The sequence below is a fragment of the Scardinius erythrophthalmus genome, assembly GCF_964197995.2.
Source record: "Scardinius erythrophthalmus genome assembly, chromosome: 16".
Taxonomy (NCBI): Eukaryota; Metazoa; Chordata; class Actinopteri; order Cypriniformes; family Leuciscidae; genus Scardinius; species Scardinius erythrophthalmus.
The window spans coordinates 1,448,095-1,474,722 of record NC_138236.1 but is presented as its reverse complement, the minus strand read 5'-3'; the positions used below and the strand labels follow the sequence as shown (position 1 = coordinate 1,474,722).

Sequence of the window (26,628 nt, the reverse complement as noted above, 5' to 3'; positions counted from 1 at the left end):
TTGTTTTTTACAATTTATTTTGGGTAATTTTTAACACACAAAAGTTACGTACTGCAGCTTTAATTTGGCATTGCTCATTCTGCGATGTGACTGTGCGACGCCATGTTGATGCTGAAATGTTGTTGTTTTTTTGCACTGGCTTCTGTTTTATCATTGCATCATCGTTTAAAATGGCCACCGTGACTCTAGATGGCCGTTCCTCTGGCAAAGCAAGGACGTTTGCAAAGTGCGCAGGACCCTCTGCAGTGTGTGTGTGTGTGTGTGTGTGAGAGAGTGGCAGCTCTGATAAGACCTGTGTGAACACTTCAAAGTCTTTGACAACTCTCTGACAAGCACATTAATTCAATACATCTCTCTCACTAAAAGCAGTGAGGGCTTGTGTGGTTGCGCAGCTTGAATATGAAACCTGACAGCTCCTGCAGTCCATGATTTCTTTATGAAACAGGAGACAAAGCTTCTCTGCGTGACCTCCTGGCCCTCGTGCCTGAGATTGGTTATCCGGCGGGTGAATATAAATGTCTTGTAGGCGCTGGATGGAAGTGGTTGTTTTATGGCGCTTAACTCTGTGACCTTTCTGTTATTGTCATACGCTTTGTTCCCGTTTCAAATGGACCATTAAAGGCACTGTATCGCTCGTCTGAGTTCTCTCCTCTACTCAAAGACATAGTTTAAAGATGATCTGTAATGATGTTAATAATAATCTCGTAACTTGAATATGTAAACCTAACCTGAGTCTAAACATAACCTGAATCTGCGGTTTAAAATGCATCAAAGTAACAATTGGGGCTGGGTTATGTATTGAACATTCACAATAAATTTGTGTTTGTTTTTTGTTGTTGCTGGTGATAATAGGGATGGGACGATTACCGGTTTCACTATAAACCACAATAAAATGTACTGATGGGTAGTATTATCGTTTACATTCACATTTAGTCATTTAGCAGACACTTTTGTCCAAAGCGACTTACAAATTAGGACTAGATTAAGCGAGTCATTGTGAAGAGGCAAAAAACAAAGCAAGAAGTGCTCAAAATACAAAATTCAGACATTGTTCAGAGTAGCATAAGCCCGATAAGCGAAGATTTAAAGGAAAGGGAATTTATTTTTTTATTTTTTTATGAGGTTAAGGCGAGACACGGCAGGCAAAAATGATTTTTTTTTTTTTTTTTTACTGGTCAATTTTGAGATTTTGGGATATTTGTCCTCAACATGTCGTCTTTCAGACTTGTGGTGAAAAAAAGTCCAAAATACACATTTAGGTCTTTATTTTACTACATTTTGTCTGTTTGCGTTTTGCGAATTTCTCATAAATTCGACAAAAGTTGGCGTTGTAAATCCTCCCGCTGCTCTGCGACCGCTGTCTGCTCCTGTCATCACACACACCGTTAGAAAGCTCTCTCTCTCTCCTCTACAATGCTGTCGGATCCAAATATGGTCATTTCCTTTTTATCAGCAACCAATCGTGAAAGTAATAGGGCTGAATGCGCAATCTCATTGGCTGATGATAAATCTTTAAAGCCCGTTTTCTCAAAATGACTTTTCTCTCATTCTCCAAGTCTGAAATCTCCTCTTCAGGAGCACCGATACACACCAAACTCTCCAGTCTTGTACCTAGTTATATTATGAAGACATTTACAGAGGGATTTGTAAATATATTATTCCTAGCCTGATTTCTATAACATTTTATTCCAAAAAACATGGCGAAAATCTTTTTTTAAGGCTATTGACAGTATATTCTGATTTACAGGATAACAAAAGTAGAAATCCATGAATCCCTCTGTAATTTTTTCCCATCTAATATGTGAACACAATGAAAAAATAATTTTTAGCCTGGCTTTATCCAATACTCAGATGCATATCCAAAATATATGCAAATTAGCACATATTTAATTAGATATTGCCATATATATATATATATATATATATATATATATATATATATATATATATATATATATATATATATATATATATATATATTATTTTTTTAGATGTGCTTTTTATTATAAACTAAACCCAATGGTCCCCAAATGAATCTTGAACTGATTTGATTCATTAAAATGCATGTAATGCATCAAATGAGATGTTGCTTTTGCTTCTAGAATAAAAGGCAAGTGCTAATGTGTCGTATTTCACACAGTGTGTGATATCTCTCACATCTTTCTAGCAAGATCAGCCAGTGTTTACATTAAATATGATTAAACCTGGATCTTTGTATGTGCATGCTGCCTTTTATCCATTCGGGGGTTTTTTTTGCAGCAAAGGGCATTTTTGGCAGAAAATTTGTGCCGTATCACTAATATTCATGTGAGGTTTTTAATCTCATGCTTTCAGCGGCTCTTCCAGCAGAAGTGGTTTAGCTTGTGGTGTTTCTTACAAACCTCAGATTCATCCGTCCGTAAAACCCGACCATCTAATCTTTTGTTCTATTGTGCATTTGAACCTTATTTAGTAAAGCTTTTTCAGTGAAACTGTTTTCTCTTCTCAGATAAACCTGATATTTAATCCCAAAATGCATCTCAAACTACAAACTCTGATCTACTTTCTCTCTGTCGTTCTCTCTCTCGTTCTCTCTCGTTCTCTCTCGTTCTCTCTCGTTCTCTCTCGTTCTCTCTCGTTCTCTCTCGTTCTCTCTCGTTCTCTCTCGTTCTCTCTCGTTCTCTCTCTCGTTCTCTCTCTCGTTCTCTCTCTCGTTCTCTCTCTCGTTCTCTCTCTCGTTCTCTCTCGTTCTCTCTCTCTCTCTCTCTCTCTCGTTTTCTCTCTCTCTCTCTCTCTCTCTCTCGCTCTCTCTCTCTCTCTCTCTCTCTCTCTCTCTCTCTCTCTCTCTCTCTCTCTCTCTCTCTCTCTCTCTCTCTGTCTCTCTCTCTCTCTCTCTCTCTCTCTCTCTCTCTCTCTCTGCTCTCTCTCTCTCTCTCTCTCTCTCTCTCTCTCTCTCTCTCTCTCTCTCTCTGTCTCTCTCTCTCTCTGGAGAGACTGGAGAGTTTCTAGGAAATGCAGTTTCTTTGTAAAACCAAAATTGGGCTTGAGGAAAAGTGTACTCAATATTTCAACAACTGAAAAAGACATTGTATTACCATTTCCACGCTTCATTAAGTAGCAGAGCCATTCCGAACAGTACTAAGGTAATAAGAAATGTTTCTGTAGTACCAAATTAGCACAGTTATTTTGTAAGGATGAGGTTTCTTGAAAGCCATCGTTTCAAGCAGTGATTATAGTTCTCAGCATTAGTGTTGTTTTTGATCAATTCAATGCTTCCTTGGTGAGCAAAATTTGGCAGAAGCCTATTTAAAATGCGATTCTAAACTTTTGAATGGCGGTGTGCGTCAAATATCATTAAAGATATGATGAAAAGTAATTGATTTATAGTTGCATCGCCCAGCCCTAAAATCTGCCATTCACGAAGGCTTTAGTCTGCATTGCCAGAGAGAATATTCAATTCCTTCCTTTGTCCTTTTGAACCATTATATTTGTGGTTTAATGCCGCTGAAAGAAAGCATTTCTCATAACATTGAGGTACTGATGGTGTATATGAGTTCAGATCCATTGTAGACACCATGTTCATTCAACATTGATTTTTATCATGTCTTCCATTACAGGCAGGACATACTGTTAAGAACGTACTGGTGTGACATCTCGAACAAGTTCAGGACACAATGTTCGTTTGGTGTTCGTTTCGGGAGTTTGAAGTGGTTTGCCAAAGCAACATTTAAATTTACAAAAAAAAATTCGCTCTGGTTGGTTAACACTTGAACTCTCATTGGTCCGTGGTGATGTAATAAGTGGGTGTGGCTCTGAGGCTCCGCCTCCTTTGAGGTGGAAATCTTTTTCCGGTTCATTTCTTCTGTTCAGTCCATTGAGGACAGACATGAGGAAGCGAAGAACGGAAAAAATGGATATATCGGGGCCTTTAATGTCTAGTTGCATGACCCTTTAACTGATTTGATAACAATGTATCCAAATATTTGATCCAAAGCATCACCTTGACTACTTTTTAGGCAAACCAGAATGTATTGGGAAAACTCCATTCAAGAGGACAGATAAAGCAAAAGAAATGTTGTGTTTTTCATTTAATACCAAAAAAATTAGTTCAGACTATTTTACCCAGTATTTGTGCATGTATGTATGTATGCATGTATATGTATATATATCTATGTATGTATATATATATGTGTATATAATATGTATGCGCACAACACGGTCTCTAAGTTTGTTGCATCACATCACAAACTAAAATTAAAAAAAATATTAAAAAAATAACAAATAAAAACAATCATATTCCACGTACACGTATCTGCATATTACAACATTCCAATGCATCATGCTTTATAATAAAATTCATACAGGGTAAAAAAAAAAGTTTTAATTAACAATTATAGCTATTAAGTATAAGAATCTAATACAATACTAAATAAAGAGACGAACAATTTCAGTAAAATGTACAAAGTCGGTTCTCTAATACAAGGTGTGTGTGTATATGTATGTATGTGTGTATGTACAGTGTGTGTGTGAATGTATATTTTTGAGTGAGAATTATATTTGTGTATGCATGTATATATGTGTGTGTGTGTGTGTATGTATGTATGTGTGTGTAAATGTATATTTGTATGTGTGTGAGAATGTATACACACACACACACACACACACACACACACACACACACACACATTAATTAATGAATAATAATACAATTGTGTGTGTTGTGACACAATAGCAGTAGTATTTTAAAATTACGTGGGTGTTCTCCTCCGCCATTGACGCTTGCTGGTTGGTGCGAGATGCATTCTGGGATACCTGGCTGCCTTAAGCTCAAGTCACCTCCTGATGCATGCTCGATAAGAGGCGGATCAAGAACATATCTGGGGATTTTAACTGTACTTGACTAGATGTGAGCGTTGATCTGGAACAGTATTTGGGTAAAGACTGATGAAGCTTCACAAGAACACAATTACAGGCAAGAACACATGTTGAGAAACAACTTATGTGAATCTAGCTTGTTTTTTGCTTCATAGATCCCATAAAGACTGCACAGGGCTCTCTGTGTCTGAAGGCCTACAGGTTGACCCCCAAACTAATGGAGATCTGCAAGGAGAAGGACTTTAGTCCGGAGGGGTAAGACACTTTCTGTTCTTGCCAACTTAAACGAATGCAATCGGAGTTATAACAATGTCCTGGCTCTTCCAAGCTCTATAATGGGAGTCAATGGGTATATTTTTTGGCAACACTTAATTTTACAGTGTCCTTGTTACATGTACTTACCATAGTAATAACCATAAAATATGCATAATTACATGCAATTAACCCTCAACCAAATCCTAATCCTACCCTAACCCTATAGCAAGTACATGTAGTGAATTGTAATTACTCAGTACTTAAATATATAATTACACTGTAACAATGACACCTTAAAATAAAGTGTAGCTGTTTTTTTTTTGGAAGTCCATTAAAGCGCATCCATTGGTGATAAAGGTGCTCCACATGGCTGAAGTTTTAAACATGGATATTTTTATGACACGCACTTGGATGGACTTCCAAAGATATACAGCCATTAACTCTCATTATAAATCTTGGAAGAACCACGACATTTCTAATATAACGCAGATTGCATTAAATGTCATATACACCTAGGATGTCTTCAGGGTGAGTAAATCATGGACTCATTTTCATTTTTGGGTGAACTATCCCTTTAAAGCACTTCATTACATTTACCATGTCACTCCCCTTTCCTGTTACTATTAATCTGTTGCAAATGAGAACCATCTTCAGCGCACAAACAGAAGTGTGTTTGGGCTCAGAAAGAGCCGTGGCTTTTATTTGTGACGATGGGGCGTCTTTGTCAGCACTGTCTGCCTACAAACAAATGCACAAAGTTTACAACCTCACTGGCTTCTCGGCAGATGGTAATTGGTTTTAAATTGCTGCTAGACATAAGGCTAATGGGGGAGTGTATCAGCAAAGTAGTGACGTTTGAGCAATCAGGATAACACTATCTTTCCCTCAGGGACTTGAACTCTGAAGGGTATATATATATATATACACATACACACAACACACACACACACACACACACACACACACACACACACACACGTGTGTGTGTGTATATAAAAGATAGCAAATTCAAAGAGAGGCTACAACTATATATGTATATATAAAAAAATCTATATATATAATTTTTTTTGTTTTGAATATTATATTTGTATGTATACAATTGTATTATTATTCATTAATTAATCCATAAATTTAATAAATTATATTTATTTATTGTTATTTTAGATTTATATGCTCTTGGTTATACTCAGTCTCTAAACCCCGCCTTCCCGAAAGCTTTCTCTGCTCTGATTGGTCAGACGGCTCACTCTGTTGTGATTGGTTGATTAGAGCGCGTGCCGGAAACCAAACACCTATTAAACTTGTTACAATCCTACGAAGGATCTTGATCTTTTACACTTTGCAGACCTTTTACATTCACATTTCCCGGGTTAAAATTAAAGAACGTGTACAGTACTACTATCAGCTGGTGTCTCCTAGAATGTCTGGTTTCACTCAGAACCGTGTCATATTACAGATTTAATGGGTAAAGCACAGTGTTTCATGTTGACATCGGACATGTTCGTGTTGACCTTGTCATCTGCCGGGTTGACACTCGTCATGCGACGGTGCTTCTTGAATATTCAGCTAGTTAAGAAGAGCACTGCTATTGATTTATGAAAATAAGCCTTTATTTGTGTAGTGAAGGAAGCAGGGTGGTGGTGGTGGGGGGGGGGGTCATCGTGAATGATGCATACAAGATCGCTTGTCAGATTCATACGGAATATCAATCTGAAATCTGTGCGAGGCAGTGCTATATTGGTATTCCTCAAACATTCTCCTGCTCCTCCATGAGTTTCTGCAATTCAGCTCGATTGGCAGAACACACCGACTCATTGAGATGATGGATAGCGTTAGGGCCGGAGGGTCCAGTGACCCTTCAACTGCTCAGAACGAGGTGCTCGTGAGTCGTCTGAATGACCGATGGCCGTTTACACCTAATAGCCTGCGTTTCATTGAACTGTATTGATTGAGTTCATGCATACTTACATCAGTGCATGAAATCAGACACGCATGCTTCTCAATATATTCCTGAATTTTAGGGCTGTCAAAATGGCTGAAAAGCTAAATTCAAATTTCTTTCTTAAATATTAGCAAGATTCAAATTATATTTGAATTCTAAAGGCAATACTTAATGTTAGAGGAAAGATTTACTGTTTTGTCTCCTATGCCCAAAAGAGGGCGCATGCGAGCGCAATAAGCAAATATAAATGAAGGCATCGCATCTTTTGTTGAAATGAAATATTCACTTTTTAAAGTGCATTGACTTTTAAAACAATTGTTCTTAAATAAAATATAATTTTTTTAATTTGCATGCAAGGAAAATAAGGTTACAATCCTGCATAAAACTTGTTCGTGCATCAGTGACTGAGAAAACACGCGTAATGAGCTACATGAACACACAACAGCAAACTGGCATTCAGAAACACTTCTACTCACTACATCTACATATTGTTAATCAAAAACACCAGGCGCTCTTGATCTGAGCGAGTGCTGAGCACTTCTGTTGACAGTGTTCCGGCTGATGACACACACACTCAGCACACTGTATACTGGATAAGCTAACAAACACACACACCGCGTCAGTTACGTCATGTCTCGCGCGCCTCTTAAAGCACCAAAAATTCTAATGCACTGTTTTTGCGTTCGATTTGCATTTTTTTTTATTTATTATTATTATTATTATTTTTACGAATATTCGAAATTTGAATTTTTATTTGACAGCCCTAATGCATTTTAATCTCACTGCAAACATGATGTTTGGAACACAAATGTCTTTTCTTTTTTTGGAGATATTCCACAATCTGGGCATTTCCACGTGTTGAATCATTATTTTCTTTAAGTTTAGTAGATGATTGACACTTGAGTACGCCGTCTTTAGGTGTTGTTTGGATGCATCAACATGTAAAAAGAAATTAAAAGTACTGTGCTTTTGTATTTACATTACGTTCGTTGAATGCAACATTTTTAACCCGGTCTACACCTGTATTTATTTCTGGACACTGGATCACATGAGATGGATGTTAATGTTGTCGAAGATTTAAACTTTTTTTTTTTTTTTTTTCTTAAATTAATAGAACACCAAGTATTCAAAATGCAACTAATGATGATAAGGTCATTGTAGTATTTGCATACTGAATTCTTTCTCACAGCCGTTTATAGTCTCCTTCACATTGTAAGCCTAACCTAAAACTTTTACATTATTATTTTAATATGCTTTTTCAGATATTCCCTTTCATTTAGTGTGTAATAGAGCTGTTTGTGAATGTAAAAGGTCTGCAAAGTTTAAAAAAAATCAGTGCAGAGTTATTGTCTCCTAAAGCGACCAATCACAACAGACTCTGCCGTCTGACCAATCAGAGCAGAGCAGCTCTCGGAGAGGCGGAGTTTAGAGAGACTGAATCTTCAAACTAACCGTTTCAGACGCTTTGAGAAATGAGCTGATGCTGTGATGTCTATTTTGAGAACTAAAGTGTTTTTTTTTTTTTTATCTTAAATGCATGTAAATCTATTTTAGGAGTCGCAAACAAAATGCAAAACCTTTAAAATAGCATCATAGGGGAACTTTAATGTTTCACTGATGCATGTTTTCCCACAATCTTTGCACAATAAAAGTGTTAATTTCTTTAAATATATACTATATATATATATTGAATGGTGGTGTGTATTTTCCTAATGTTTGGTTTGTAACTCTGAACGCCTGTGTTTCCCCAGGCTGAAGAAGGCGTGCGTTGGCTTCGAGCACATGTTCGAGGAAGTCCCCATCGTCATCAAGAACTCTCACCTCATAAACGTGCTCATGTGGCATCTGCAGGAGAAGAGTACGGTGGCTGACAAGCACGAGCTGCTCAATCTGTCCAGCAGGTCAGAATCACCCCGACCTCCGCGACCCAGCACTCACATTGCTATTTTGGGGGAAAAATGTTGTTTGCTGATTCATCTCGTCAGTTTGTGTCTTTTAAGCCTCTCTGTCACGGCTCTGTTTCGCACAGGTTGACCGAGGAAATGCAATACATGCTGACATGCTCACAGTTTAATCTTGACACTCGGAATAGGGCCTGTAATAGTTACAGAAACAGCCTTCTGGGAGTAGAGAAATGCTGCGAATGCGAAGCAGTGATTTTATTCTTGCGTTTGCAAATATAAGCACAAGCGTCTAGTCTATCATCATCCCTCACTAGAACCCAAAAGCTGTGCTTCTTAATTGGGTTTATATCTAATATTGGTTCCCACTTTATTTTGTCTACGAACATTAAATCTAATCTGATGCAATGCACTTAATGTTTTTACATTGTACTTATATTTAGTTCTGTAATATAATTACACTGTTGACCCCTTAAAGTCCCCCTGTAGTCAATCATTTTATCCCTTAAAACTCACCAAAATTATAGATTTAAACGTTTTTTCCATGAAAAAAATCTTCATGCCTTAAAATATCTTGAATGTAACTCGACAACCTCGCCTCATTTAGTATGCACGGTTCTATGAATATTCAAATAAGTCCCGCCTCCACTCACTCGCTCAGCTCAAAGATCCACTGGTTGACGATCACACGTTGATCTGATTGGTTACAAGGTAGTTTGTGACGTCAGAAACACCAGCGATTTCAAAGCGTGTTTTTGAGACTGTCTTTGGTTCACTGCAGTTTTAAGGAGGAAATACTCCGCAATGCTGTCGACTTATGAATTTACACATGATTTGTCTTAAAGCACATTAAAAACAACTCATAGACACATAAACAACATTAAAAGCTGGATTTTCACCACAGGGGGACTTTAAAACCTATTTGTTCCTCCAAACCTGTCTGAACCTTACCCATAAATCCCACATCAACACAAACACATTGATGCAAGTACAGACACCTAATATAAAGTGTGACCTAATATGGTTTTAGTATTAGCAATATTACCATCGGAATCTGTGCCAATATACTGTGGTGTTTGACCAGACGTCAAAAATAAGGAAGCATTGTAAAAGTTTATAAGCCTATTTATTTTGCATGATTAAATGCATTTTATTTGCGTTTAATATAATTTTCTATACCAGATGAGAGCCACTGCCCTAAAATTAAGTTTCCGGGGGTCCATCAGTAACGCTGCTATCCGGAGCTGGACGTTTTATTCTCCTGCAAATAGTCCTCTCTTCTAAATTAATTTGGCTAATCCAGTTAGATCCCACTGAATTTTATTACAGATTGAGTCGAGTCTGTTTCCAGGAGAGCAGTTCCCAGAAATGAGCCTCATTACATTCGGAATGAATTTTCTTTTTCCCTTTACTAATATGAGCTTCAAGGACAGCATGTTAAACATGTTGAATTTAGAGCAGTGATTAGTGTCTATAAAATGGCCATACTCCTATAGCATTTCCACTCTGGCTCTTTTTCCTTTTATTTTACTTCTGAATGTGAGTTAAATCCGTTTTGCCAAGTTGTTGAATATATTGAATAGGTCTTGAAATGTTTCTTGAGCATCAAATCATCATATTAGAATGATTTCTGAAGGATCATGTGACACTGAAGACTGGAGTAATGATGCTGAAAACAGGGTTCGTACAGGGTGCTTAAAATGCTTGAATTTGACTTTTTGAAATTTAAGTCCTTTAAAACCCTTGAAAAGAGCCATATTTTTGAAGAGGTACTTGAAAAGTGCTTGAATTATTAAAAATAGGGAAGCACCGATAGCGAGCTCATGTACTTGTACTCGTAAAAATGCTCCGATACCAACAACCAATATAGTAACACTACTGTATGGCAAGCCATTTTAACGTTTATCAATTTCCAGGATATGAATTCTTGATATCAACAATTCAATATTCACTATTTCAATTTCTAGTTATTGGTATAAGGAATTAGATTTATACTAGTAACAATGACAATTTTTTATATCACAAATTACATTTCCACTAGTAACAGTGCTAATTCTTGATATCAACAATTATATTTTTACTAGTTAAAATGCTCATTCTAGATATTAAGAATTGAATTTCAACTAGTAAAAACTATAATTCTTGATTATTTTTGATCTGTAATTGTATTTTCACTAGTGAAATGTCACTATAGACTGCCATTCAAAATCAATTGTCGATATCAAGAATTTATTTCTTACTAGTTGAAATTCTGACAGTAACAGAAGCTCTTACAATGCATTTTAGCAGGCTTAATTAAGCATGAAAATAACTGAAATATATATTTGATGAACAAATTAAGCCAACTAATATGATTTATATTATTTTGGTTTCATTGACAATTCAGGTATCGGTATCGGTACTTAGTATCGACGAGTACCAAAAATGAAAGTATTGGACTCGTTCTGCAAAAAGTGTTATCGGTGCATCCCTAATTAAAAAAAATTTGTTGTTGAAAAAATACAATCGTTTCACGCTAAATTAACACTGCAACCCGTCTGAGATATAGAGCTATTTCGCATGGCTATGAGCATGATATTAAGTATATGATAATTATGTAATACAACTTTCATTCTTCAGGTCAATCATATATTCATAGGAAAAAAATCTGTTTCAATATCCTTTCAATGGTTAAGGTGATTTCCCATGCCTGACAGCACTGGTCAATGGATTGATCTCTATGACGTGAAACATTAGATATCATATATAGGCCTATGTAATTTGAGTAACAAATAAAGATATTGTTTGATAAGTGCTGATTGAAGTCCTTGAAATCCAAAAAAAAGTAGTGCTTAAAGTCTTTGAAAGTCCTGGAATTTCATTTTACAGAATCTGTACGAACCCTGTGCAAGTTCAGCTTTGATCACAGGAATAAATTACACTTCACTATATATTCACATAGAGAGCCGCTATTTTATAGCCTGGACGCCAGCCGAACTTAGCCCCGCCCACATAATTTTTAGGTCGGGAAGTTCGGTCTGGACTCGATCCGTTGAGGAGCTATTATGCCCGAACAAAAATTGTTCGGACCAATCAAATTGTCAGAGGCGGGCTTTATACGATGGTGGACAGATGAGCAACGGTAACGTAATCATCCACGTCATCAACAAACGCTTGGTTTGAATTCAAATGACTGCCGCTGTAGAATTGAGATTTCACGAGTTCACGCTTACAAATAAGTCAGATAGAATAAATGCATATTTGGCGTGCTGTGCGTGGAGAGGGCTCGGTATTCGGCCCGAACCCAATGCTGTGGAAGGACAAGCTGAGAGTGAGTGGAGGGATGCTGAAAACTGTCAAAGGAATGTTAGGTGAGTTGACAGAGTGAATATATGCTTCCTCTCATCCTGATAGTGTAGACATTGTGTTTGATGACAAGTTGATTGGATTGATTATGTGAACGTGCTCCTGCTGAACTTTGTTTATGAAACATCATGTGTAGATTCCGCCATCGCGTCTGTTATAGAAGATATCGACAGTGCATTAATTTTAAAAGAGGAAAAGAGAACCGCGATCAAGGCATTTGTCGATCGGAAACATGAATGAAAACTTACTCCGTTGCACTGATTGGTTGTAACGTTCTATCCAATTGAGTGCAGAGGCATTTTTTTTCCTGGTTCGGTTGAAACACGCCCCATAATCAAAGCTCAATGGACCAGTATCAGACTCATGACGTATGACGACGTCAGGCTAGCTATTTTAAATTGCAATAATATTTCCAAATTTTTGGTCATAAGTGCACTCTTTAATTATTTTTTTTACATTTTAAAAATCTTAACGTAACATTTAAAAAAAAAAATCTTAACCTTTTAAACAGTAGTATTCTTGTTCATTTAGTGAAAAACTGCATGGAAAGCATGCCTTGATTATTTTAAAACTAGATCTTTACATCAGTTTAGTTTCTAGATTAGACATATTGAGGCTGCAATGACTGTTTGTTTAAAAAAAAGAAACCATTAAAAAGAAACCATTTCAGTGCATAAAGATAAACACTGATATATTTAGAGTTTCATGATCAAAGCGTTGAAGAAAATCAAGGGTTTTTTTTAGCTATATCACCCAGCTCTGATCTACATTGCATTGTGAGTGCATTGATATCTTTTATTTCGAAAAAGCAAGAAATATCATCTTTTTGTTCTTTTTCTTTAATGAACACATGAGCTAAAAATGTAATTTTTCTGACTTCATGCTTCCCATCAGCCACAGCTGTTCAGGACCCTCATCTCAATCACACTAATTGATAGACTAAATACTTGAGACGTGAGCAGGTGTTTTGGTCTTTATAGTTAATGCTTTATGAGTCGGCACTATCTTTGCCATTTTGACTAAGTCTTTCATTTGTAGTTCAGAACATCCCAGGAGTTGGTGTGTGTTTAATCGGCCCTGCCGGTGAAATCATTCAGCCTTCCCATCAGCGCGCAGATAATGATAATGTATTCATGTAATTTCAGTCTTCCGGTGTGCAGAAGATGCCCTTTCCTTTCTTGGCAAATACCAATAGGTCTATAGAGCAGATGTGTCACTCCAAAAACAGAGGCTTGAAAGCATGTAATATTGAATGTTAAATTGTTGAAAATTGTCTTCATTTGCTTGTCCATCATGTCGTTCCAAAAGTTATTTAAGTTTTTTTTTTGTTCCCATGCATTTACAATGAATTCGGGCCTAAAGGGTGCAAAAGCGCTTCGTTCGACTCGTGCACTAGATTTTTCTTCACTAGAACCTTTTTAAAGGGGTGGTATAATGCCCTTTTCACAAGATGTAAAATATGTGTGTGTGTGAAGTTTTAGCTCTAATTACCCCACAGATATTTTAATATCGCATGTTAAAATTGTCACTTTTTGAGAGTGAGCAAAAACTCACCGTTTTGTGTCTTCCTTTAAATGCAAATGAGCTGCTGCTCCCGGCACAGTGGGCGGATCTTCAAGAGCTCGTGTTCTTTTACCTCACACACACATGCGCTGAAAATTTCAAAAACTTTTAGCCTTTTATGTTCAAACCAGAGTCAGACAATGATGGAGAGACTCGAAGAAGTGACGACATGTAGAAGCAACAGGACATTTCTGAATGGTTAGTTGATGAATTTATGAAGCTGATGTGGAGTTATCTTCTAGTCATTGATTAGCATATTCTGTCTTGATAATCTATAAATCGTGTTCCGGGGGCGGGGTTTATGTAAATTTTAAGGTTGGTGATGTCACTAACCCGGGAGGAATGTGGTGTAGTCTCTACCAGCCGTTTGTTGTAGTCCTTAAAAAGCGATTTCTTTAAAAGCAAATATCTCCCTTTGCTCTGAACTTTGAGCGTTGTAACTTTGCAGATGTTGTTTATGCTCAATCAGCAACATTACACACTAACTAAAGTTCGAAAAGTCAAATCATAATCAACCACCCCTTTAAATTATGAATTAAACCGCTAATAAACATGGTTTATCACTAGAAAATGTTTAGGCTTTGAGTATTGTGCACGAGTTATATAAACCGTTATGTTTTTATGGTGCTTTTGCTTATTTTTGGAGGTGTCTTCATTCATTTTCATTTATTTTGAAGTAGTTAAACTCAGAATGGTTTGGAAATGACTCAAACTGAAGTAAAAAATAAATTAAAGCTAAATAGAAATATAATAAACTAGTAAAAATGACAAAAGTATACAATAAAATGTGTAAAACTGAAATTAAACATATAAAAGCTAATTCAATATATTATGAAATACTTTAATAGTATATAAATAATACAAAAATAACACTGCTATTAATAGATCAATTAAAACTGTTCCCAATAAACGTGTTTTTTCTTGTTCTAGTCGAAATAAACACTTGGAATATTGACTAAAGCATTGAAATTTATTTCAAGAGTCTCCCTTATGTTCACTTAATTCTTATATTGCAAGAAAACCTAAATGTTATTTTCCATCTTTGACATTATGAATTTAATATTTTATCCAAAATATATGATGGGAACATAATGATTAAATATTGATGTTAACTAGATGATCTAGTGCTATCATTTAAACATTTTAACTCTAGTTTGTGACTTACACTATCGTCAAGGTGTTTAATGTGGACGGATGTCATCTCTTTCCTGACACTCCAGAATGTTCTCGAAGGCACGTTATCCCCAAATAAAAATGGAAATGACTTTTTCTTCGGAAGCCTAATCTTGATTAATAAAGTGATTCTCTTGGCCTTTGGGGAATTACAGTACGAGGTGAAATGGCTCTGTTCCAACCCTGCTGTGCTCTAGGAGTGTGTGATATTGACAAAAATAATAACATATCAATATTATCTGGGATTTTATCGATAATAATAATTATTATTAATTACATGATGTTTTGGTTTTGGACTGGCGTGGCATCAGCCTCCTAAAGCTTTGGTTATTCTTCATATTCTGTGTGTGGTATATGGGCGGTTTTTTTAACCTAATTATATGTATGCATCATCTTTTGTCAAATTCTTTGAAATGATTAAAAAAATTATTAGATACTTGATCAAATTAAAACCGCCAATAGGAGACAGCAAGTCACTGTGAGCGAGTCGTTGAGTTTCGACTGATTCATTCAAACGGCTGATTCATTCAGGACATAAGTGAGTCATTGAATCATTCATTTGACCGATTCATTTAAACGGCTGATACTTTCAGGAAATAATGAGTGAGTCATTGAATCATTCATTCAACCGATTCATTCAAACGGCTGATTCATTCAGGACATGAGTGAGTCATTGAATCATTCATTCCACCGATTCGTTCATTCAGTAATGAAACTCCGCCGTGTCGCTCAGAGACACGAAACAGTCCTGTGTCTTTGTTTGGAATGATTTTTGTGGCGAAATAGAGCAAAAACAGGCGATATTGTGTCTAAAATGTAAGTCACTATATATTAACTTGTTTATTGAACTGTTCAAAATCACATTTGTAATCATGCTGATATTTAGAGAAAAAAACGGCATTGTCCTTGTGATATTAACTATATTAAATTATAAAAATAAATAAAAAGGTATTAGCCTATTGCCCCTAATCTTAAATATCGAGGGCGTTATAAATGCATATTAATTGTCTAAATGCTCAAGCACACTAGTGTAACCTACTAGACTACATCACGTAGTGTATGTGTGCGCTCAATAGATGTGTTTCTGTGAAGTGAGAGACACACTCCATAATGTCAGATCACACATCGTTAAAACAATCGTGATATTATCAGAGACTATATATATATTACACACCCCTAATGCTCTCTTAAAAATAAACGTTCCTTATTGGCATCGGCACTTTCATAAAGAACTTGTAACCATGGAAGCTTTCCATTACACATAAGATTCATTATAGTGAAAAAAAGGTTTTAAAATGTTCTCCGCACTATTCTAAGAACGTTCTATAGCATTGCTGCGAAAAATCCCTTTTTAGTTTTAAGTGCATTGCCTCATAAGTGACTAATTTGGAACACACTACATAAGCAGCAACTTGGGTCACAAAACGGTCTGAAATACCTGGGAAGTGCATTATGGGATTGCTTTCTCGAGGAAGGATGCTTGCAATACTGCTTTATGATAATTAATTTTTTCTGGAAAAGCATGCTTGCACACTTAGTTGTTGGAGCAGGCTTTGTTTCAGCACAGCCCTTTAATGCGCTCCCTACATAGGCAGCCTAATAGGTTTTGGAACAGAGCCGATATATCATGTTTGGTGGCACATGCTACGATTAGACGTCTCTCTGAACCGTGTAAATGCAGAGCAGAGAGTCGTCCTTATCAGGCACATCATGCTTCTGTCATCTTGGGCTTTTAATTGAGAATGATCGCTGTGCAGCAATTACGCTTTGATGTGCAGTCAGCCGTTTATTACGCAAACTTTGCTGGACTAAACTATCTGTCGATCTGTTGCCGTAGTAACCACCTGGAGAAGAGCCTCCAGCTGCTGATGGACCGCGTGGACGACGCCAACCAAGATATCGTCAAGTACAACACGTACTGTCGTAACCTCAGCAAACAGACCCAGCAGAAGCAGCAGGTACAGTCGCATCATCCTCCTCTTTTACACCCTTTCTTCCTCTTTTACACTGTTTCTTCCTCCTCTTTTACACTTTCTTCCTCCTCTTTTACACTGTTACTTCCTTTTACGCCGTTTCTTCCTCCTCTTACACTGTTTCATCCTCTTTTACACCGTTTCCTCTTTTACACTGTTTCCTCTTTTACACTGTTTCTTCCTCTTTTACACTGTTTCTTCCTCTTTTACACCCTTTCTTCCTCTTTTACACTGTTTCTTCCTCCTCTTTTACACTGTTTCTTCCTCCTCTTTTACACTGTTTCTTCCTCTTTTACACTTTCTTCCTCCTCTTTTACACTTTCTTCCTCCTCTTTTACACCGTTTCTTACTCTTTAACACGTTTCATCCTCTTTTACACCATTTCATCCTCTTTTACACCGTTTCTTCCTCCTCTTTTACACCGTTTCTTACTCTTTAACACGTTTCATCCTCTTTTACACCGTTTCTTCCTCTTTTACACCGTTTCATCCTCTTTTACACCATTTCATCCTCTTTTACACCCTTTCTTCCTCCTCTTTTACACTGTTTCATCCTCTTTTACACTGTTTCATCCTCTTTTACACTGTTTCATCCTCTTTTACACTGTTTCATCCTCTTTTACACCCTTTCATCCTCTTTTACACCCTTTCTTCCTCCTCTTTTACAACGTTTCATCCTCTTTTACACCATTTCATCCTCTTTTACACCCTTTCTTCCTCCTCTTTTACAACGTTTCATCCTCTTTTACACTGTTTCATCCTCTTTTACACCGTTTCATCCTCTTTTACACCGTTTCATCCTCTTTTACACCGTTTCATCCTCTTTTACACTGTTTCATCCTCTTTTACACCGTTTCATCCTCTTTTACACTGTTTCATCCTCTTTTACAACGTTTCATCCTCTTTTACACTGTTTCATCCTCTTTTACACTGTTTCATCCTCTTTTACACTGTTTCATCCTCTTTTACACTGTTTCATCCTCTTTTACACCCTTTCTTCCTCCTCTTTTACAACGTTTCATCCTCTTTTACGCCGTTTCATCCTCTTTTACGCCGTTTCTTCCTCCGATTAAATTCCTCCCTCAGATATCAGACCTATTATTAATCAGTATATATTGGATTAGTGGCAAGAGGAGTGGAACATGTGCAAGAATAATAAGCTATATGAAATTCATCTGGAAATTTCAGACTTTTGATCACAATTGAAACTAGATGTGATCAGTGCACCAGTGGTGTTCTCCAGATGTCGTATAGGTCACACGAGTTTGACTCGTGCTTTTTTGCTTAAAGGTGAAGACCAACTCTATGCGTGTGTTGTAAGATTCCCCTCTCTGTTAAACATATTTTATTGGACTGTCCTGGGTTTAATACAAGTAGAATGCTCTTTTATGAAGTTATTTCACTTGAGGACTTATTTAGTAAGATTAAGATTATGCCTAAGATTTTTTTATCATATGTTAATTAAAAAAAAAAAATTATATGACTTGTTTGTTTGCTTGGTTTTATTGTTTTTTGTATTTTTGTAACTGATTGTTGACAAAAGCACATAACAAAATTAGTACAACTAAAATGAAAACTGAAAATATAAAGATATTTCAATATATTTTTAAATAGTATAATGGTATATAAATAATACAAAAAACACTGCTAATAGATCATTTATAACAATATTCTCAAGAATCTTTTTTTCTCTCGCTCTAATCGAAATAAGAAACACTATATATTGACACAAATTAATTAATGAAATTATTTCAAAAGTCCCTCTCATGTTCACTTATGTCTTATATTATTAAGAAAACTAATGTGATTTCTATCTTTGACATTGTGAATTATATATTTGATCCAATATATATGATTTGACTTGCAGCATAAATGTCTGCTGTTGCTCTGCCTGAGATAACACCACTCAATAGATGTTATTTAGGGTTCAGGATGGCCATCTAATTTACAATCACAACTCGCTTCAGATTCATAATTTCATCCATTTCGCCAGGCTGACAAATTGGCCAGAATGCTCTTGACATTTACAGGCTTTTGCATTGCTGGCATTTTGTAAACATGAGTTCTGAAAACAGAACGAGGAGCGTGAATCACGACGGGAGGCTTCGGGTCGCTTTATATCTGACCTTATGCAAGTATAACAGGATCATTTGAAGAGAGGCCACCCCTGAAATCAGACAGCACTGAACACTATTCCTCACGCTGGGAATGTGACGGAAACGGCTGCACATTTGTCAAAGTGTGTGTCTGTGTTTTTCCACTGTGGAGATTGTCTTCAGCAGCGAACGGAGACTACGGTCGTTCATTAAAGAGAACAAAGCTTAGTGGAGAATATTTACTAAGAAATGTCTGGATAAAATACAAAAGGCCTTAAAGGAATGGTTCATACAAGGTGCTTATGCTTGCAGGGTTCCCACGGGTCCTTGAAATCCTTGAAAGTTTGAGAATCTGAAAAAAATAAATAAATTCAAGGCCGTGGAAAGTTCTTGAAAATAAACACACACAGATACAGGTCCTTGAAAGTGCTTGAATTTATTTTGTGTGAGAAGTTTTCTGTAAAACATTCCATATACATTCCATTCCATGTGGCCTATGCGCACTAGCTCGCTTGATTTATGCTAGTTACGTGCATTTACGCGTTACGTTAAGTGTTTCCCGTGTGAGGTACTTTGTGTTGTACGTTGCCATGACGTTCACACGCGCACGAAACTACATAATGCATAATAAATGATGATCCTATCTGGCATACACAATTTATGGCATTTAAAAAAAAGTTTTAAAAATGCTAAATTATTTAAATAAAAATGGGACAAATAATTACATAATGTAGTCATAATTTAAGTAGTAAATAAAGGCTTAAGGCACACCAACATATGAAGTTATGTAGAAATAAATATCAAATGTAAAATAATAATGTGTTCTGTTGCAAGTTCACATACTTGATCTCATGTTTTCTCATGGTTTGTTGAGCTGTCATGTTGAAATCAGTTCCAAGATCTTGATGCTTTTATTTTATTTGATTATCATTATTATTTTTAATGATGCTTAATTAGCACTGCATCCAATCTGATATAGAGAGAGAGCCATTTTACATTGCTGAGCGTGATCTTGCTCATATAAATATCCAAGTATATGATTCAGCGTTCATTTTTCAGGAGAAATATATTCATGAGAAAATAAAAATCAGTTTGAATAAGGAAAGCAATATCTTTGTCATAGAATCCTTTCACTGGTTAAATTAACCAGGCATTGCATGTGCCGCACTTTATTTGTACCTTTTATTTGTTTATTTTTATTTATCTATTTACCTTTTTTAGATTTGAAGGATAATAAAGATACTGTTAGATAAGTGAGATCTCTGATTGTCATCCTTGAAAACCAAAAAAGTAGTGGAATTTCATTTTACAGTATCGGTACGAACCCTGCAAAATCACAGCCACTGATTGTCATGTGAAAGTTGTTTAGCTCCAAAAATGAGGAAAACCCTAGACATTCAATAGTTTTCCATAGGCATACACTGATATGAACATTTTGGACGATACCGATAACCGATAATTCTTTATATTTGAAAACCGATATATATTGGCTGAGAAATCTAAATCCAAATCCAATTTTTTTATATAAATCGAGAGCCTGATTACAAAAACAAAAGTCTCACCGTTAAAAGCCGTGTCCCAAACACACAATTATGTTCTCATTATAATTTTATGTAGCCGATATGACAGACTTGCGCTGCACATGTTGCAATGAACTGTATTTTCCTTTTATTGAAGTGATTTCAATAATATTTCAAGCAATTCTAAAACATCATGTTGAACAGAAGCATCTGTGTCTCAGCTGAAGGAAATAATACATTTATCGGCTTTAATATATCGGCCAAATCTTATCGGGCCGATACCGATAACACTAAAAATGATCATATTTCGTCCGATACCGATATGGTGGCTGATATATTGTGCATCCCTAGTTTGCATCAGGAACCAACTAAAATTTAAAGGTATAGTGTTTTTTTTTTTTTGTCCTAATATCGGCAATTAGCGGAATCAAGTATATAATAAAAAAGCAAATCAAATTAGGTGTTTTATGGTACTTATGAGGCATTTTTGGTCGTTTTTGTAGCTCGACATTAGTACATTAGTGTCGCCCGGAAGAATGTTTTCCATTCGTTTATCCCGTAAGGATAAAAAAAAAAAAAGTCTATTGAAGCGTTATAAGCCATGAACCAAAGCAACCAGGAGAATCAAAACATTACAAACTTTGATTTGAAACAAAAAGTATTTGAAAATCGGAACAAAAATATTACGTTACAAGACTGAACTTCACAGCTTTAGTGAGGGAACGAACTACAATCCCATGAAGCATTGCGAACAGCATAAGCAAATCAAAAAACGATGGACAAACATAAAACCATTTTAAAATTGATATATAAACATGAAATTTATTGCAAACTATGCATATAAATAAATATATACACACAAATAAATAAATAGAATGTGTGTAGAGAGATTACATTACTCGATTACATCATTCGCAGTGCTTCATGGGAGTGGGCGGAGCTAACAAGATCTTTTGGCGCATTTTGCTTAGTTTGACTCTGATTGGTGGAATTTTCTGCACAGTATCATGGGTAATGTAGTTTTTCACCATGAATTCTTCTGTTAAACACTATTATTTTAATATATAAATAACGCAGACTAACGGCTTCAAAAGAAGCAAATAGCATCGATTAACAACCTCGTCTCTCACAGTAGGGCTGACTTTAACACTTTATAAGTTATTGATTTCCTTATCGAGAATGGAGATTTACTTCCGGAACAGACTGTTCCCGAGACTAAACTTCTCATTTTGGATTCCATGAATTCATATGGTTTTCAAATGACTTGATGGTGTGGTAATGATTTATATTTTTGGGGTGAAATATTCCTCTCCGCTCTCGCCTCATTAGCACTTTTAAAAACATTGCTTTCTCCCAGAACAGAACACTCTGCAGTCAGGAAGACGTTAGTGCAGCGTTTCGTTTGAGCCTTTCAGAGGAATCTAAAGCGTGTCCTGAACGAGGCTTGGTCACGCGCAGGTCATCTCCACGGCTCCTATATCAACCACGCTGAAATCTGCTGTAATTACTGCTGTCATCGATCATATCCCTCCCGTCTGCACACACACTCCACACACACTCCGGCCCCGGTGCACCATATAAACCAAATGACCCGCATCAATCACCATTTAATATCAGAGAGAACGGCCGCTGTGTTGGCAGTGTGCGTTCCTAAATCATATGCCTAATTTCAACAGAAGTGGCCGGTATCCTCAGCGGGGACATAAGTCGCACAAACTCAAATAGGTTATGAATTCCTCATCCTTTTTTTTTTTCTTTTTTTTTCTTTTTTTTTTCTTCATGTTCAAATTTGATCTACTACATCTTTAAGAAAGGCGGATGGTAGAGCCGACACACCAGGACTCTGAAACGGCACAGCTCCACATGTCGGATCAGTCGCACTACACTTCTGGCGCACTAATGACATCAGATAGGGTCTTCCTTTCCTTCTTTCCTTTCCTCCTTTTTCTTTCTTTCCTTCCTTTCCTCCTCCTTTCTTCCTTTCCCTCTTTATTTCTTTACTTCCTTCCTTCCTTCATTCCTTCCTTACTTCCTTCCTTACTTCCTTCCTTCCATCCATCCTTCCTTCCGTCCATCCTTTCTTCCTTCCTTCCATCCTTCCTTCCTTCCTTCCTTCTTTCCTTTTATTTCTTTCCTCCTATCCTTTCCTTTATTTATTTCCTTCCTTTCCTGCTTTCTTCTTCCTTTCCCTCTTTATTTCTTTTACTTACTTCCTTCCTTCTTTCCTTCCGTCCTTCCTTCCTTCCTTCCTTCCTTCCTTCTTTCCTTTATTTCTTTCTTTCCTCCTGTCCTTCTTTCCTTTATTTATTTTCTTCCTTTCCTGCTTTCTTCTTCCTTTCCCTCTTTATTTCTTTACTTCCTTCCTTCTTTCCTTCCGTCCGTCCTTCTTTCCTTCCTTCCTTCCTTCCTTCCTTCCTTCCTTCCTTCCTTCCTTCCTTCCTTCCTTCCTTCCTTCCTTCCTTCCTTCCTTCCTTCCTTCCTTCTTTCCTTTATTTATTTCTTTCCTCCTGTCCTTCTTTCCTTTATTTATTTCCTTCCTTTCCTGCTTTCTTCTTCCTTTCCCTCTTTATCTTTCCTTCCTTCCTTCCTTCCTTCCTTCTTTCCTTCCTTCCTTCTTTCCTTCCTTCCTTCTTTCCTTTATTTCTTTCCTCCTGTCCTTCTTTCCTTTATTTATTTCCTTCCTTTCCTGCTTTCTTCTTCCTTTCCCTCTTTATTTCCTTCCTTCCTTCCTTCTTTCCTTTTATTTCTTTCCTCCTGTCCTATCCTTTCCTTTATTTTTTTCCTTCCTTTCCTCCGTTCTTCCTTTCCCTCTATTTATTTCTTTACTCCCTTCCGTCCTTCCGTCCTTCCTTCCTTCCTTCCTTCCTTCCTTCCTTCCTTCCTTCCTTCCTTCCTTCCTTCCTTCCTTCCTTCCTTCCTTCGTCCTTCATTCCTGGTTTGTTCTTTATTTCTCTATTTAACCTTTTTTCTAAATTTTGTTCTTTATTTCTCTTCATTTTTATTCCTCTATTTTTTTATACCTCCAGTGGATATACTTATATTTGAATAGATGTAAACCATTTACATCAATTTAATAAATGTATTCACACCGTTTTTACTTCAATCCCCTCTTTATATTTGGTTGTACTTTATATATATATATAAAATCTGACTCTAAATTCGGATAAGCCACATTCTATAAGTTGCTTCTTTTGTCTAGACTAGTTTAAGGTTTTATATAATGGTGTAATGAAAATAATCTCAATCATCTAGAGAGGTCATGGGAATAGTGTGAAATGTGTGTGTGTTCCTTCACACGGCTCAAGTCTTGCTGGTTCCTCCATGAAAAGTTTCCACAGGTGATATGTTTGACCTTCCTCGCCTCATTTCCTCTTCTCTCCTGCATCTCCCAGTATCTGCAGAGGCGTCAGCAGGAGAACACGCAGCGCCAGAGTCGTGGAGAGCCGCCGTTACCGGAGGAAGACATCAGTAAGATGTTCAAACCTCCTCAGGCTCCTCCTCGCATGGACACGCTCCTCATCGCAGGTACTCTTCTCCCTCAGCCTTTCCCACAGCACGCTCTGCAGGCCATCGGAAATTTATTGTCCTCTGTCCAGAAGAATTGATCCATGAATTGGTCAGTTCAGCAATAAACGGATCAGTTTAAATGGGAATGGGAATTACTGCAGGTCTTAAATCTATCACACTATGTTCTTATCCTGATGGAGAAGCGGGAAGGTTTGCCCTCTTATATCAGAGAACCATCTTTTCTTTTTTGCTATTAACATGATTTTGCTATTAATCTCATTTAATTAAATTTCATTTTGTTTCTAAATGTATTTATAATATTATATATTTTGTGTAAATCAGGGAATAGAAGGATTTAATTAATTAACCTGCACTGTCAATATTGCTTAACATTTTTAGCAACTTATTTTTTCATGAATATAACTATTATATTTACACTGTTTGTTTTTTGTTTTGTTTTTAAGAACAATCTAAATCAGTGATATGGAAACTACAAACAGGGTGTCTGCGGATCCTTGAGTGTTAAACTGTCTTAAATTCCTTAATGTAAAAATAAGGCCTTAATTAGCATTAAAATATCTTAATGTCTTAATGCAATCGAACTGACACAACAGTAAAGATTTAATTACATATTCACTTCACCAATTTTTTCAAATCATAAAATTGGTCTAATCCATAAAAGTGAGTTAAAACAAAAATATATTACACTTGTTATATTGCTGTTTGTATCCCTAAGTAAAGTGTATTAATTATATATTTTCAGTCCAGTATTAATATAACAAAACATTTTCATATCTCTGCTGAGCAGGGTGATTGCATCGTGATATGCAAGTCTTAATTTTTTGGAAAGGTTTTGCAAATGGTATTAAATTGGAAGGGCTGATTATGGCAGATACGCTGCATACAGCCATGAAACTCTATAATAACTCCATCATGACTCCACAATGGCATACTTTTATGCAAAATAATAATTGCCGATTTAACTTTTGAATATGGTGTAAAACAAATAAAGCATAATTTCCTTCCCATGTCTATAAGAGAATAAACTCGTCACTTCCTGGGAAATTGGTGCAAAATATCAGTAATAAACTAAGTTTCTGCATTCAGGCTGTATTCCCTCCATTATAAACGAGTGTGTCTCAGATGAAACACAGTAAGCTAAGAAAGTCACCTGGGATTTATTCAGTATACGTTTCCATCGTGGTTTATGCATGTCGTCTCATCGAATGAAAAATGCATCCACCTCAGTTGAGCACATAAGATTCTTTATGTGCATTTTTAGAATTGATGCGCATTTTTATGCGATATCAAAAAATGCACATAATAATAAAAGCTGGATGGACACGGCTATTGATTCGTTTACAATGTTCAGTCCTTCCAGCTAAGCCTGTTACACACATCCATTAGCCAATTAAACTCCATTATCTATAAGCAGAATTAGCAAAAACTGAATAAAACAGAAATCTTGGATGTCTCTCCACACCTGACTGATATCATGAGCTCACCCTTCAGAATGTGCAATGCCGGGTTCCCTCGGGATCCAGATGGAGAACCACGGATCTGTGTCTTGTTGTAGTTTTACCGTGTTTCTCCAGATCTGTGCGTGTGTGGCCGGTCCTCCATCTGAATAACACGTATCGCTCGGTCTTGTCTATAATTAATTTTTATTTCTGCTTCTTCTTCACAAGGACAAATCAACAACTACTGCCAGAACATTAAGGAGTTCACCTCGCAGAACCTCGGGAAGCTGTTCATGGCCGAGGGTCTTCAGGGTCACAACAGCTAAAGAGAGAAACCAGCCTTTCCCATCTCCAAACACACACACACGAACCATTATGAGGAGCTCGACGAGAGATCCTGTACAGATTTTTTGCAATTTGTACAATAAAAATGTATGCATCTCTCATAACTGTCTATTTTTCTTTGTGGTGTTTGTTCATTATCCGAGTTGCAGGAAGAATCCTGCTGTCTAAAGGAGTAAAACGGTGAGGGTTTTCTTGAATTGACAGACTTGTTTGCGCACTAAATGCCTGTGGTCTTAATGAGGCTGTCGCATGGGGAATAATCATATGCACTATGAAGGCTGTAGTGTGTTTCCACAAGAGGTTATTCGCTTTAAATGGTACGTAAAGATTTCCATGTCACTTCCAACAAAGGAATAGCGATTGCATGCGATGGAAGGGTTGCGTCTGCTGTTGATTAAATGGTATTTGTAAAAACACTCAGTTGGTCAGCAAGCAGTCGTCTGTGTTTCTGTGCATTTTAAAGCATCATTGGTGGCTCTCCACATCTGAACTGTAGATGTAACTTTATGCCACATTATCTGGGTTTCCTTTGAGCGTAGGGAGATCGAGATGATTACAAGACTCTAATACTGAAGTGTATAAATATACATACACACTGAGATGTATATATAGATGCATATATATATATATATATATATATATATATATATATATATATATATATATATATATATATATATATATATATATATATA

The 26,628-nt window shown here is 36.5% G+C and overlaps 1 protein-coding gene across 1 annotated transcript in view; it reads left to right on the top strand.

Annotated features, from left to right (window-relative positions):
* Positions 1-26,342, top strand: part of eif3ha (eukaryotic translation initiation factor 3, subunit H, a) — an 87,497-nt gene extending 61,155 nt beyond the window's left edge. Inside the window, exons 4-8 of the mRNA XM_081389134.1 lie at positions 5,010-5,109; positions 8,803-8,952; positions 16,871-16,991; positions 24,014-24,146; positions 25,817-26,342. Of these exons, the coding sequence (XP_081245260.1) occupies positions 5,010-5,109; positions 8,803-8,952; positions 16,871-16,991; positions 24,014-24,146; positions 25,817-25,914 (602 nt within the window). The 3' untranslated portion in view covers positions 25,915-26,342. The remainder of the gene's footprint in view (positions 1-5,009; positions 5,110-8,802; positions 8,953-16,870; positions 16,992-24,013; positions 24,147-25,816) is intronic.
* The last annotated feature ends 286 nt before the right edge of the window (positions 26,343-26,628 follow it).